Consider the following 12608-nt stretch of genomic DNA (forward strand, 5'->3'; position numbering starts at 1 on the left):
ATATATCCTAGTATAGTAGCAGTACTTTCCCTTGGTTCATCCATCACCTGTATATAATAATAATAATGGTGTTTTAACAGACACGTAGCACTAAAGTATAATTACTCCACACAATAATGGAATAATCTTTTTTTCCTTTTTAACGGTCTACTGACTGACAAACTGTTGCTTCTCCTTAGGTAGTGGAGTCCCTCGTGGTTAGTTCAGTTAAAAGCAAAGCCTCCATTTTCACACTAACTTCCCTTTTCTCCAATTTTTTCTGCCTTGTGTGAGTGGAGAGTTTGGTACATGAACTAAGTTATCTCGAAATTATAGTTTTGAGATTATTATTTCTAAACTAATTTATTCAACCTATGAGGTGGAATAAAATAATAACAGGGGCGGAGCCAAGTGTAACCTAGGGGGGTTTGGACGAACTCCCTCGACAGAAAATTACAGTGTATATTGAATGTTAAAATTATTTTTTTATGTATATATAATAGATGTTGAACCCTTTTGGCTTCTTCGTATGTTTACTTCTTCATATTTTTGAACCCCCTTAGTGAAAATTCTGACTCCGCCACTGAATAATAAGATAAGCTTACACTTTTTACCAAATAAAATATAAAATTAATTACAAACTTAATTCTAGAATATTCGCCTTATCCCGCTTACCAGAACTTTGTACTGACATAATTATACCCATCAAATTCTTGGATACAGTTTTACGCTATACCAAATACTAGTACTACTAATTTTGTGTAACAGAAGGAAATATACTGGTGTACCGCCACAGTATACCCGTGACACTGAATAATCTCTCTCTCTTTTTCTCTCTCTCTTCTTTATTTCAAATCATTTCTTTTCTCATACTCTGTGTGTCTTGTCCTGCTATAAAAACCTCATCTTTTTTCTGCTTGTAGTAGATTACACATTCTTCTACTAGCCTCGTACTACAAAGTAGGAGATGGGTGTTTCAAAAAAGACTCTTCTTTTACTGTATCTTTGTGTTTTTCTTGGAGAAATTAGCCTTTGCTTGTCTTCAAAGGTAAACTTGGCTCTGTAGTCTTTATGAACTTTATGTGGATATGGGTTTTTATTTGCTGTTATTGAGGATGTATATTTGAATGATGTTTTGAAAATGATGAATAGTTGGTAAAGTTGTGTTCTTGTTTTTTTTTTTTCCCCCAGTTATATGTGGTGTACATGGGAAGCAAAGAGAATGATGAACATCCAGATGACATTTTGAGGCAAAACCATCAAATGCTGACTGTTATTCATAGAGGAAAGTAAGTCCTTGTTACTTATAGCTATGAATTTGTTTTCCCCTTTTTATCTGGTTCTTCTCTGTTTTACACTTGTTGTTTTTGGCAAAAGACTGAAGTGGTAACTTTTACAGCGTTGAACAAGCCAAGACTTCACATGTATACAGTTATAGGCATGGTTTTAAAGGCTTTGCAGCAAAGTTGACTGAAACACAGGCTTCTGAAATATCCAGTAAGCCTTTGCCAAATGTTTTTCCTTTACTGTATTACAGAAAAATGAATAAATAGTAATAAGAAGTTTGTCTTTAACGTTGAAACAAAACAGAAATGCCTGGAGTGGTATCTGTATTTCCTAATACTAAGAGGAACCTGCATACAACTCATTCATGGGATTTTATGGGGCTTAGTGATGATGAAACAATGGAAATACCAGGTTTTTCGACCAAGAACCAAGTTAATGTAATCATTGGTTTCATTGATACAGGTAATTAATTTCTCTGTTCCTTTAACTTTAAGTAATCTTAATTGCAGCAATCTTTTTCCAGTTAGGTGAAGATATGACCATTTAGTACTATTAGATGGAACCAACCTAGATGGTCCCTTCATTTATTGTATTGTCACGTAAAAGGCTCTTGTCTCTGTTACTTTTCTTAAGAAAGAGTACAATAACATGACTTTGAAAAAGTGCTAAGTTTGTCATTTTAGGTACATATGGTTGAACTGGGGAAAGTAGTTCCTTTAGTACTCTGTTTCCTTTTCATCTACTCATCAATCAATTCTTGTTTCAATCATTTTCGAATGATGGGATATGTTTGCATAGATTTTCTTCAGCCCAAGTTTATGCAACTGTCCAGTTTCTTCTTTGCATTTGTTGAACTGTTTGTGAGTGTAATTTGAGGTTAAGCTCTTAAGATGTTTACTGAAACAGGAATTTGGCCTGAGTCTCCAAGTTTTAGTGACACCAATATGCCCCCAGTGCCAGCTGGATGGAAAGGACAATGTCAATCAGGGGAAGCATTTAATGCCTCAATATGCAACAGGTTTTCTTTTATTTGCCAACCATTTCGTGCAGTTTAATGTTTTGTTATATTGATGGATGAAAAGTGCAATAAGTATAATTTTGTCTTACATAGGAAACTAATTGGGGCTAGATATTATATGAGTGGCTATGTAGCTGAAGAAGATAATGGAAAGGCCATGTTCAAGTCTGCCAGGGACAGTACTGGTCATGGAAGTCACACAGCTTCGACTGCTGCAGGGCGTTACGTAGCTAATATGAATTACAAAGGTTTGGCATCTGGAGGAGCCAGAGGTGGTGCCCCAATGGCCAGAATAGCAGTGTATAAAACCTGTTGGAGTTCTGGTTGCTATGATGTTGATTTGTTGGCTGCATTTGATGATGCAATTAGAGATGGGGTTCATGTAATTTCTCTATCTTTGGGATCTGAAGCTCCCCAAGGAGATTATTTCAATGATGCTATTTCCGTGGGGTCATTTCATGCTGTTAGCCGTGAGATACTCGTGGTGGCTTCAGCTGGAAATGAAGGAACCTCTGGTTCAGCCACAAATTTAGCTCCCTGGATGATTACAGTTGCAGCCAGTTCAACTGACAGAGATATTACATCTGATATTATACTAGGAAATAGAGTTCGACTCATGGTAATCCCACTTTTCGATTAGTTTACATGTTAAGTAATGGAGTATTCAACTTCTATCTCCTCATTATGTTCTGGATATTTGGAAGGGTGAAAGTCTTAGCTTATCTCAAATGAATACATCTGCAAGAATCATACCTGCTTCTGAAGCATATGCTGGATACTTCACTCCCTATCAATCCAGGTGAAGCAGAAGGTACTTTGCTGTTAGTTAAATATAGATATGTATGCATTGACAATTATATTAAAGTACTTTTTCTTTCCTTTCTTTTCCACTAGTTATTGCTTAGATAGTTCTTTGAATAGAACTAAGGCCAAAGGGAAGGTTCTTGTGTGTCGACATGCTGGAAGCTCAAGTGAGTCGAAGCTGGAAAAAAGCATGATAGTTAAAAAAGCTGGTGGGGTTGGGATGATCCTTATTGATGAAGCAGACAAGGGTGTGGCCATCCCCTTTTCCATTCCAGCAGCAACTGTTGGAAAAAGGATTGGAAACAAGATCCTAGCTTACATTAATAATACACGGTTCATTTCTTTCTTTGTGACTGTTGATATTAGTTGTATAGTCTTTGATGTTATGAGCAATCATCTCACCCTATTTCACATCTCTTTTACATTAACAGCCACCCTACGGCAAGGATTCTTTCTGCCAAAACTGTTTTGGGAGCTCAACCTGCTCCTCGAGTAACAGCATTTTCTTCAAGAGGTCCTAATTCTCTAACACCAGAAATTTTGAAGGTAATTTGTGTGCTTAAAATAGTATCAAGTTTTTTAGAGACTGGTCTTTCAACTGCTCGTTTCAACATCAAACCCTCATTGCTTTTATCATCTAGACCAACAAAGTTTTACGTTGCATCCTGAGATTTACTTCCAGGATCTTCAATGTGGTTGTAGATTAGTTCTGTTTACTTTGAATCTCTTTGGTTCCTACTTTACTTGAGGATTCACTTTTTGTTGTAAGTAATTTCCCTGCTGATTTGCCTTGTAGCCTGATATTGCAGCTCCTGGATTAAATATCCTGGCAGCGTGGTCTCCAGCAGTTTCTAGATTGAACTTTAACATACTCTCTGGAACTTCCATGTCTTGCCCCCACATAGCAGGAGTTGTTGCCTTGATAAAAGCTTTGCATCCATCATGGTCTCCCTCTGCAATCAAATCAGCCATCATGACAACAGGTAAAATAGATGCATTACATAGTCTAACTATTTCATTCAAGCCTTTAATGCATTTAGAATCTGCCCATTTCATCTGCTTGCATGGTTTGAAGGGTGATTTATAGGAAGCTATAGGTGCGTATGAGATTTGCTTTAATAAAAGAAAGAAAAGGGTGAGGGGGTAACATATACTCAACAGATTTGGTTTTGCTTGAGCAAATTATCTTAAAAACTACTCATGGTTTTGTTTGAGCTTTATATCTTAAAAGTTGTTTCAGGTATTGTTTGAGCTTTGTATCTTAAAACTGTTTGTGTGTATAAAAGTGGCGTTAACTTTTACATAATAATCTAATGTCATGAATGTTAAATGCAGCCAAACTGTCAGATATGCATCACAAACCCATAATAGTAGACCCTGATGGGGAGAGGGCTAATCCATTTGACTTTGGTTCTGGCTTTGTGAACCCCACGAAAGTCCTGGATCCTGGTCTTATATATGATGCACAGCCAGCAGATTACAGAGCATTTATTTGTTCACTAGGTTATGATGAGAAATCTTTGCATCTGATTATGAGGGACAACAGAACGTGTGATCAAACCTTTGCATCACCAAGTGAACTAAATTATCCCTCCATCACAGTACCAGACCTCAGAAACAAATATTCAGTATCGCGAACTGTCACAAATGTGGGGAAAGCAAGAAGCATTTACAGGGCAGTTATATTTGCACCTAAGGGTGTCAATGTTACTGTGGTGCCCCGAAGATTAGCCTTCACTAGATATTACCAGAAGATGAATTTTACAGTGACTTTCAAAGTGGCTGCACCCACACAGGGATATGTCTTTGGGTCCTTGTCATGGAGGAACAAAAGAACATGGGTAACATCGCCACTTGTTGTCAGAGTAGCACATTCCAACATGGGTAGGATGGTATAGTTGAGCTGAAAAGCAATTTATTTGGTTAAAAAGGAAGTAACAGATATTACAACCAGTAGCTGCTGAAAATGGTTGCAGGAGCTAAGGAAAATGTGAAGTGACAAGTAAAGTTTATGGGGCAGGAGGAAAGATTCGGTATCACACTTGATAATTGCATGAAGCCAACACAAAATTCATAGTAGAATACTTGTAATTAGTAGTTGAATACAAATAACTAGTGTAATTCTTTATTCCATCTGTCCCTAGTTTTGAACCCCCTTAGGCTTCTTCGTATGCTTACTTTTTTATATTTTGAACCCTCTCGGCGAAAATTCTGGCTCCGCCACTGTCCATGCAGCCTTGATTTACGCAACTTTCATATATACTGCAAAATTCCTTTACTTGTCTTGTAATTTGCATTATGGATTGACATCTCCGTGTCTCTGCTTCTATCTTTACTAGTAGTTCATTCATTAATGGAATATCTTATCATGTTGGTATTATTAAACCGGCAAAGGTCCATATATGCTTGAGGACTATGCGAAATTGCACGCATTTGCCCGTCGTTTAAAGGTCAGTCCACCCATGCCCCTAACGTTACGTTTTGCGTCACCCATGACCTTGAGTTAACATAAACCTGACAAAAATATTGGAGGGTAAATTTGTGCACTTCCGCATAGTATAGGGGCATATTTGATCCACTAAAATTCCTAAATATTATGGCACAAAAGCAACAATGTGACACAAAATATCATTGCATTTCAAAACATAAAAAACATTTGCAATTACAATTCATGCATCCACCATTACATTATATCTAAATTATACATTACAACCATCTTTTAAAGATTATTTTCACAAACAAGAGCACTATTTTCTTTTAAAGATTATTTTCACAAACAAGAGCACTGTTTTACCTTTTCAAAAGATTTGTTTTGCTAATGATAATATCTTTTTTTTTTTGTCAATTTGTTGATGACCTGGATAATATGATTTGAAGTTGTGAACCCTTTTAGCTTGTAACACGAGTATCTTTAAATTTTTTAAAAAGACAGTAATAAAAAAAATGTCAAACTTAAGTTAGGTTCTTTATTAAAAGTAAATCTCTTCTTGTACATCAATAGAGAGTCAAGTTTGAAATATTATATTCAGTCTATAATAAGTTTATCATCGTCAAGGTAGAGTATATACACTAATTATGCAAAGATTATCTAGTGATTATATTGGCTAAAGAAATTAAAATTAAAAATTAGAGTTATTTTTTCGTGAATTTTATTAAATTATTATGTAGTGTAATTGTGTAAATATATATCTAGATATTTTTTGTCTTTCTAGTCCCAATATCTACACGATAATGCATGCAACAATTTCTTATTGTACCAATAGTTTTTAGATTTTTTTTGTAGTGCACTTTATGCTAGCCAATGATTTTTTGGTACTGCCTTTTGAAACTCCACACTTATCGTGCAACCCACACTTTGCTCTCTTATTCTTTCACTTGTTTATGAAATGTTAGAAGCTTCGAGTTCTTCAAATAGTTGTGGAAGGGTTCGTCACTCCATCTCACATCATGGACTCCAAATAATTCTACTAAATTTATGTTAGGCGTGAAATTCGCGAAAGGACCAGACCACATTAAATTTTATGTAAGACCATATAAATCCTTAAAATGTAATATTCTCTCTATTATTGCTATCAACAACACTGCAGGAGACGTTTTTTTAGGTGTCATAAGTTTTATGTAAGTTATCTCTTTTTCCTTGTGATTTTTTTGTGGCAGATCTGTAATGATTTTTTTTATGTTTATGTTTTGTGCGGCAGTTGTTGCATGCATTATCGTATAGATATTGGGATTGAGAAGACGAAAAATATCTAGAAAGAACTATCCAGGTCATCAACTAATTGAAAAAAGAAGAAGATATTATCATTAGTAAAACAAATCTTTTAAAAAGGTAAAATGGTGCTCTTGTTTGTGAAAACAATCTTTAAAAGATGGTTATAATTGCATTTGATCTTTTAGTTGTATAATTTAGATGTAATGTATTGATGGATGCATGGATTGTAATTGTAAATGTTTTTTATGTTTTGAAATGCAGTGATATTTTGTGTCATATTGTTGCTTTTGTGCTATAATATTTAGGAATTCCAGTGGATCACATATGCCCTATACTATGCGGAACTGCACAAATTTGCCCTCCAATATTTTTGTCAGGTTTCGTTAACTCAAGGGCATGAGTGACGCAAAACGTAACGTTAGGGACATGGGCAGACTGATCTTTAAACGACGGACAAATGCGCGCAATTTCGCATATTCCGCGGGCATATATGGACCTTTTCCGTTATTAAACCCATGAAACAAAAACTTTTTTTTTTCTGACACTCGGTACAAGTCTTAAGACTTTCAACTGATCCAACATACCCAACAGTGATCTGAATCAAATCAATAAAGAGACTCCACTGCAGTTTGAGGGAATAAGATCCAGTAACAGAAACAGTGTCTGATCCAGAAAGAGAACTTGAAAACAAGATTTGGGAGGGGGTTGGGAGGAACTATAGACTTAGTAATCGTGCAATAAACAACTAATCGATGTTATATAACGCGTCGTTACCACCTCCACTATAACATCTCAACTTTATGCTAACAGAACTTGGATTGTAGTACACAATTCTCTCTCTCTCTCTCTCTCTATATATATATATATATATAACAATTTACTGAAACACAGATTTAAACCATCACAATCGCTGGCCTTGGGATTGAATATCTGAGGGATCAACTAGGCCTTCTAACACAACAAGTTCATCAAGGAGTGTTAGCTTCTCGTCTTCAAGGGCATTAATCTCATCTTCGGCTTCTCTCAATTCTTTACCAAGAGCAAAACTTTCTTCCTCCAGCAATAGATACTTTCTCCTCAATGCCCGATATTCATTTCCAGAAGTAGAAGTATCTGTCGAGAACTCAGGCATTGATTTCTCGGCATATTGGAATAATGGGGAAACTCCGTTCGATGGGACTCTTTTGGTGGTTTTTAGTCCATTTTGAACTGACAGTGCATGCAAATCTTGTATCCTTTTTGCTTTATTCCCTTCTTTTTGCAACACTGGAGCCTTTTGTTGTGATGTTTTCTTTTTCCGCAATTTAGAAGCTGGAGCTTCCTCAAGTCCTCTCTGGTCTTGCATATCTCTATATTTGATCTGCAAGGATAAACAGCTATTGATATCAGAAGGGTGCAACAATGGCAAAGCAGCACCTCGGAAGAAAAGTCATTTGGGTTTTCAGATTCTAGTAGAGAACCAAAGCAGAGTCTCAAAGAACACACTGACATATTTCATTGAAATGGATGTTGTTTGCTGATCATAAAACATAGGTCCGTCTACTCAAGACTATGTTATCTCTTTTTATAAGATTTAGGAACCATAACTTATGATAGCCTCACCTTTATCACATTAAAAACTTAACATTAAATAAAAATAAAAACTTATGCTAGCCTCACAAAAGATGAACACAGAAAGCCATTTGCTAAATCCTCATGACCCAAGGCAGCTGAAAATATTAGCTCAGTCAGCCTGGTTGAAGTAAGGTCGTGAATCGAGTTGGTAAATAATCATCCAACCAGAATTTGGTTTACTTTTTGGGGTTCTTTTGTTCGTCTCTATATTCTAACTCATGCAATCACCCCCACCTATCACACACAAAAACAAAAGAACCCTGAAAAGAAAATAAGTAATTCCTGAATGCAGCCTGAGGTAATATGTTCTTGTTATCATCCACAATATCTTCGGGATGTTGATGGTGCAGAGAGAGGTAGGAGGACCCACTCAGGAATTAACAAAAAGGTCCAATTAGTAGAATAAAGTCCGGACGAGAATAATGCCAACGTGAAAGTTATGCATTGAACTATCAAGCAGTGGAGTGGAAATGTCTCAAAGGAAAACCAAAAAAAGAAAGCATCTGAAATAGCATCAGACAGTTAAGAGAGAAGCACAGATTATCGTAAACCCTCCAAACACTAAGCACCAAAATAACAATAAATGAATCCCACGGTAACATAAAAACCACTTACCAACAGTATCAATTTCTAATACTCTCAAAGATATAACAGAGGGGAAAAATAGACGAGGTAGTTCTATCAACTAATAAGAACCAAATGAACGATATAGGAAATATTGTTCCAGACATCTCAATATACAGAGCACCGATACACCATGGTGCATCACTTATTTTTTAAATAAACTGGAAGCACAAAACATCATTTTTTCCCATTCTACAGAGCTTTTGCAAAACTGGATACAGGGTCATGCTGAAGAATCTCTGTCCATGTCCAAAGATTTGGCCTTCATTTGTTCTACCTTCTCCATACATTTTACTGTTTTAATTAAGCAAGATAATTCCATTATACTCTACTTCAAGATGAGAGTATAGGTACCAAGGTGACAATTTTTTTCTTTCAAGAACATCTTATCATCAATTCTGGTTGGTATCACCGATTTTGACCTTAGACTCAAAAAATAAAACTTCATGTATAGACCATCAAAATGATGGACCTTACGATGCCCAGCCACGCCATAAGTCTCCTAGCATAACCAGAAGAACGTCGGACAAGGATTACATGTAAATTTGTAAGTTGCAAGAACTGCTTGAACAGAAGAGTGATTTTTAGATAAGAAATGGGAAGCATTTCAATAAGACGACCTCAAATTTTCGTTGCAAACTTAGTCTTGAATGACTCCAGATTTAAGAAAACACAAAACCTAAAAAGGAATTGAACTCAAGCCAAAAAGAGTATTGCACATAAGCGCAAAGCAAATTTGACGCTAGACAGTTATTTAGATAGATCTAAACTCCATTAGTTATATCTGAAGATTTGGAAGAACACATGTTGTGAAAACATGAATATTCTAATTTAGAATAGATGTGATAAATCCATTCTAAACTCACTTTTACTAAGTTCTCTCAGTTTTCTTTTCGAGAAAACACTAGCAACCTTCTTCCTCCAATGTGCATCATTATTTAACATAAACATTTCAAAAACCCCACTCATGATCACAAATATTTTTTTTATGACAAGGGAACCACAGCCGCTACTCTTCGGGTGTGCACAGGGTAAACCCCGCTCCTGTGCAATAGCCCGCAAACCACTCAGGCGAGATAACCCGCACTAGCCAATCCCCGTGCGACGAGCTCAACCTAGAAGGCAAATCCCCTGCTGTGGTAGGCAGGGGGTTTCGAATCTAAAACCTCCATTATGGAAGTCCCATGGTCATCATCACAAATATATAAATGAACCCTTTACATTCTTTAGCCAATCTATAGTTCAATCTAGGAAGCTTAGCAGAAACCTATCATATATTTACCAGGATGAAATTAGGTTACTCAAAGCCATAGCTTAATGAATTTTATTACAAAACGAAAAAAGGCAACCTAACATTCACGATCAACAGTAGCGGGGAAAAAAAAAGACAAAATTTTGAATCGAGTTCAAAATCTAATAATAATCGTTATAAATTATAGTAAAAGAAGAAAAAAAAAATCAACAGGATCCAAGAACCCAACTAAGAGTAGCAAAATAAACCCCATAAGCCCTATGTTAAAATTGCATATTTACGATTTAATATGAAGAAAAGCATATCCACAAAATTTACCTGTAATGACCAGGGATGAATTCTGTGGGCAATTTAGGGGAGGCAAGTTTTCGGAGCTTTACAGTAAAGAAGAAAAGGGTTTTCTTCAGTTCTGTTAATTGCACACCTACCTACCTCTATTTCAAAATACTTTAAACTTTCATCTTATTTACCGGTGTTTAATGTCTAATTTCAACAAGGAAACTTAAAATTTTATAATTTTAAATATGTCATGATATTTGTATCAAGTTCAATGTGCTACAAGTTGATCCGATACTATGGGTAAAAGCAAATGGTACCAAGTACTATAATTTTTAGACAATTGTTAGTTTTAACAAAATTATTCTTATGTAGTTGGAAAGTATACACCTTTCCAACTAGTAAAATGATCGAAATTAAATTATTCGCTTTAATTTTCCGCACGTGTTAAATTAAAGTGATCGAAATTATTTTAGAAACTAATAAAATTATCTGCGCTTCGCGCGGTCGGTCATAAGATATATTAGTGCGTCTACAAAAAATGATAAGCATGTCATTAACGGATTTAGATAATAATTTAGACATTAATAAACTCTTCTATGAATTTTTTTTTTTTAGATTAATTCATACGCTACTTCATACTCAAGTGTATGAAGTCATAGATTAGTTCTTACGCTACTTAATTTTGCATAAAAAAACATCTTATGACTTCGAACCACCATATACATAAAAACATTAGAATTCTTCATAGATGTATATGTTATACCCTATTTTAAACGGGTTAAATTAGGAGTACAACATATTGATGATTTATATTTGTTTTATTTAAGGAGTCGCCACCTAATTGATTTTAAGGTGAATTAGGGCACCTAATTATTAATTAAGGTAAAGCTAACTAAACCTCTACTAATAATCTGCTTAATCAGTGTGATTCTAGGTAAGGTTCTATATTATCCTAAAGGGAAGGGGTTAGGCATCCTTTAGAATCCGTTAACTATGGTTGTCCGGCCAAGCTTAGGTTAATTAATTAAGGCTAAATATAGAAATGGCTTACAAGTATTGCTGAGGTTTTAAAGGAAAATAATGTTAGTTAAGATTTACGGAAAATATAATAATTTGTACAAAAGAGGACTTTAAACGCTACTTTAAAATAAGACTTATAAATGTCGCTTAGACTTTAAATGAAAATATATTAAATGCAATTCAAAGATGAGACTTGATGAAAATATGATATTTTGCCCATAAATAATAACTGTTGAGAAAAAGATTTAGCAACTTCGAACTTTGAATAAATTATGTTATATGAATGTGGCAATACAGAAAAATCTAGGCTTATAAATAGGATTCAAAAGGAAGTGAGTTTTCTTCTCCTCTTTATTATTTCTTATTAATTATGCTTAGCTAAAACTATGCATGATTGATTCAAACTTAAAGAGCTATTTATAAAATATACTTGAATTTATATTTACATATTAGTGACGTTTTGGAATAAAATATGATTCTCTTAACTCGAAATATATAGTCATGCTATTTTGCAAATCAATTATTCCAAATAAAATAATATTAGACATTATAAATAGTTTTAACATAAAAAGAAGAAAATAAACTTATGGAATTGATTGTTAGTCTTTCTTAAACTAACTACCCGCTATGCTAAAGCTAACCCACTAATTTACTAGAATTTATCTAGGTTAAGAAAACAAAATAAGATGAGATGTTAGTCATATAGAGCAAAATACACAACAATTAAATGGATCTGGCCCATTTAAGGTCTAACTGTTGTGACACTGTTCATGTTATTGGGCTTTGGCCCAAAATTCGTTTCTTTCTTTTTGTATATATGCTGCCATATATTCCGCCATTTGGGCCTCGGCCCAACAACATTTTTTTTTCTTGCAGGCTGCGGATTGGAATTGGACAGGAGAGAGGTCATGTTGAGCTTTTAGCCTAACGCCAAATGTGGAAGAACACGAGTCCCTCGAGAAATGCCACGAGCTAAAACAACTGTTAGTGGTAAGAATATGTAAATAGCTGGGTTTGAA

The 12608-nt window shown here is 35.0% G+C and overlaps 2 protein-coding genes across 2 annotated transcripts; one reads left to right on the plus strand and one right to left on the minus strand.

Annotated features, from left to right (window-relative positions):
• Nucleotides 1-750: 750 nt before the first annotated feature.
• LOC132622334 (subtilisin-like serine-protease S) lies at nt 751-5366 on the plus strand. Its single transcript, XM_060336929.1, has 11 exons — nt 751-1027; nt 1171-1268; nt 1379-1476; nt 1570-1728; nt 2173-2284; nt 2378-2903; nt 2989-3083; nt 3179-3421; nt 3520-3634; nt 3885-4071; nt 4424-5366. Exons 1-11 carry the CDS (start codon nt 947-949, stop codon nt 4984-4986), a joined length of 2277 nt encoding a protein of 758 aa, XP_060192912.1. The 5' UTR covers nt 751-946; the 3' UTR covers nt 4987-5366.
• Nucleotides 5367-7527: 2161 nt separating this feature from the next.
• Nucleotides 7528-10769, minus strand: LOC132623085 (uncharacterized). Its single transcript, XM_060337787.1, has 2 exons — nt 10609-10769; nt 7528-8160 (listed from the first exon to the last, which is right to left on the minus strand). The coding sequence occupies exon 2, from the start codon at nt 8143-8145 to the stop codon at nt 7702-7704; it is 444 nt and encodes a 147-aa protein (XP_060193770.1). The 5' UTR covers nt 8146-8160; nt 10609-10769; the 3' UTR covers nt 7528-7701.
• Between the last annotated feature and the right edge of the window lie 1839 nt (nt 10770-12608).

Source organism: Lycium barbarum, chromosome 12, assembly GCF_019175385.1.
Source record: "Lycium barbarum isolate Lr01 chromosome 12, ASM1917538v2, whole genome shotgun sequence".
In the NCBI taxonomy this organism is placed as follows: Eukaryota; Viridiplantae; Streptophyta; class Magnoliopsida; order Solanales; family Solanaceae; genus Lycium; species Lycium barbarum.

Coding starts and splice junctions, on each gene's coding strand:
- LOC132622334 (XM_060336929.1), top strand. CDS start 947: ATGGGTGTTTCAAAAAAGACTCTTCTTTTACTGTATCTTTGTGTTTTT. Junction 2,904..2,988: donor GAAATAGAGTTCGACTCATG/GTAATCCCACTT, acceptor GATATTTGGAAG/GGTGAAAGTCTTAGCTTATC. Junction 3,084..3,178: donor TTCACTCCCTATCAATCCAG/GTGAAGCAGAAG, acceptor CTTTTCCACTAG/TTATTGCTTAGATAGTTCTT.
- LOC132623085 (XM_060337787.1), bottom strand. CDS start 8,145: ATGCAAGACCAGAGAGGACTTGAGGAAGCTCCAGCTTCTAAATTGCGG.